Source organism: Nannobrachium achirus, assembly GCF_963921795.1.
Source record: "Nannobrachium achirus genome assembly, chromosome: 19".
NCBI lineage: Eukaryota > Metazoa > Chordata > Actinopteri > Myctophiformes > Myctophidae > Nannobrachium > Nannobrachium achirus.
The window spans coordinates 9,774,563-9,776,214 of record NC_137826.1 but is presented as its reverse complement, the minus strand read 5'-3'; the positions used below and the strand labels follow the sequence as shown (position 1 = coordinate 9,776,214).

General features: G+C 42.7%; 1 protein-coding gene across 1 annotated transcript; it reads left to right on the top strand.

Moving 5' to 3' along the window:
* Positions 1 to 292: 292 nt before the first annotated feature.
* LOC308304591 (olfactory receptor 1C1-like) lies at positions 293 to 1,261 on the top strand (the record flags this gene model as incomplete). Its single annotated transcript, XM_080749219.1, has 1 exon — positions 293 to 1,261. The coding sequence occupies one exon, from the start codon at positions 293 to 295 to the stop codon at positions 1,259 to 1,261; it is 969 nt and encodes a 322-aa protein (XP_080605345.1).
* Between the last annotated feature and the right edge of the window lie 391 nt (positions 1,262 to 1,652).

The following is a 1,652-nucleotide window of genomic DNA, read 5'->3' as shown; positions in this document are numbered from 1 at the left end:
CTCACTCTCTCTCTCTCTCTCTCTCTCCCCCCCCCCCCCTCTCTCTCTCTCTCCCCCGCCCCCCCCCCCCCTTTCCCCATGCCCTGTGCGCATGCACGAATATGTGCGAATCCTATAAAGTTTGTGTACTATCATTTGATCAGTCATACAGTAAAGGTACTGTATCAAAGAGTTGTTGAAGTATCACAAGGTAGTTTCGCTAGAGGTTTATTGTAAGTCCATCTGAACTTGAAATACATAACTGTATTTGGTGGACTTTACTCAGAAGACAGAGATCGGAGGGAGTTATACTATGGACTTATTCAACTCTGCTTTGGGAAGAAACATCACTTTTGTGCGGCCTGCATACTTCTTTATCAGTGGCTTTTCCGGGATACCAAATATGAAGTACTATTATGTTTTCCTTTTTTTTGTTTACATTGTCTCTATAGTGGGCAACACTGTGGTGATGGGGGTGATAATACTGGACAGAAACCTTCACACTCCAAAATATATTGTGGTCTTTAACTTGGCATTTGTTGACCTTTGTGGAAACTCATCCCTGGTACCAATGGTTCTGCACACCTTCCTGTCTGGGCATCAGTATATATCCTATAAGAAATGCTTGGGCTACATGTTTTTCGTGTTCCTCTTCCTCGCAATGCAGTCTCTTAATCTGGTCATCCTCTCCTATGATAGACTGGTTGCTATCACCTTCCCACTGCGCTATCACGTTGTCGTGACTAATAGATCAATGCTTGGCATCACCTTCGCAGCCTGGTTTCTTATGGTCCTGGCGAACCTAATAACAGCTGGACTTATCACTAGACTCTCATTCTGTAAATCCAGGGTGATCAACAGCTACTTCTGCGACCATGGACCTATGTATCGGCTTGCTTGCAATGACTATACACCCAGCTTTGTCATTTCTTATCTATATCCATTTCTTATCCTTTGGGTCCCTCTGCTGTTTATCTTAATAACCTACTCATGTGTTGCTGTTGCTTTGGCTAGAATAGCCACCGCTCAGGACAGACTCAAAGCCTTGAAGACTTGCTCAGCTCATCTATTACTGGTGGCCATTTACTACTTGCCAATTATCATCGTTTTCACCATGCAAGGTGCAATCCATCCCAATGCTAGGATCATTAATCTGTCTCTCACCTCCATTCTACCACCAATGTTAAACCCAATCATATATGTCCTGCAGACAGAGGAGGTCAAAGACTCGCTCAAAAAACGATTACGTCTCACAAGGCGAGCCATACTGTTGGCCCGATAATGGTAAGGATGGCATGTATGCAACAGCAGTGGAGCTACTAATTGTGTGTGTGTGTGTGTGTGTGTGTGTGTGTGTGTGTGTGTGTGTGTGTGTGTGTGTGTGTGTGTGTGTGGGTGTGTGTGTGTGTGTGTGTGTGTGTGTGTGTGTGTGTGTGTGTGTGTGTGTGGAAGGGTATATTGTATATTACTGACATGATCTTTTGATTTATAGATTTATAGATAACATAGGTTTTTCAAAAAATCTTAGAAGGATTCAAAAGACACTTATAGAATTGGGTCAAAATTCTAATGTTCACGATTAAACAAAAATAGCAGATCTACAAGCTCGCAGCGCGGCGCTGTGAGCTTGTATATCTGCTATTTTTCAATAGTTAAAGCATAAAATAATGATT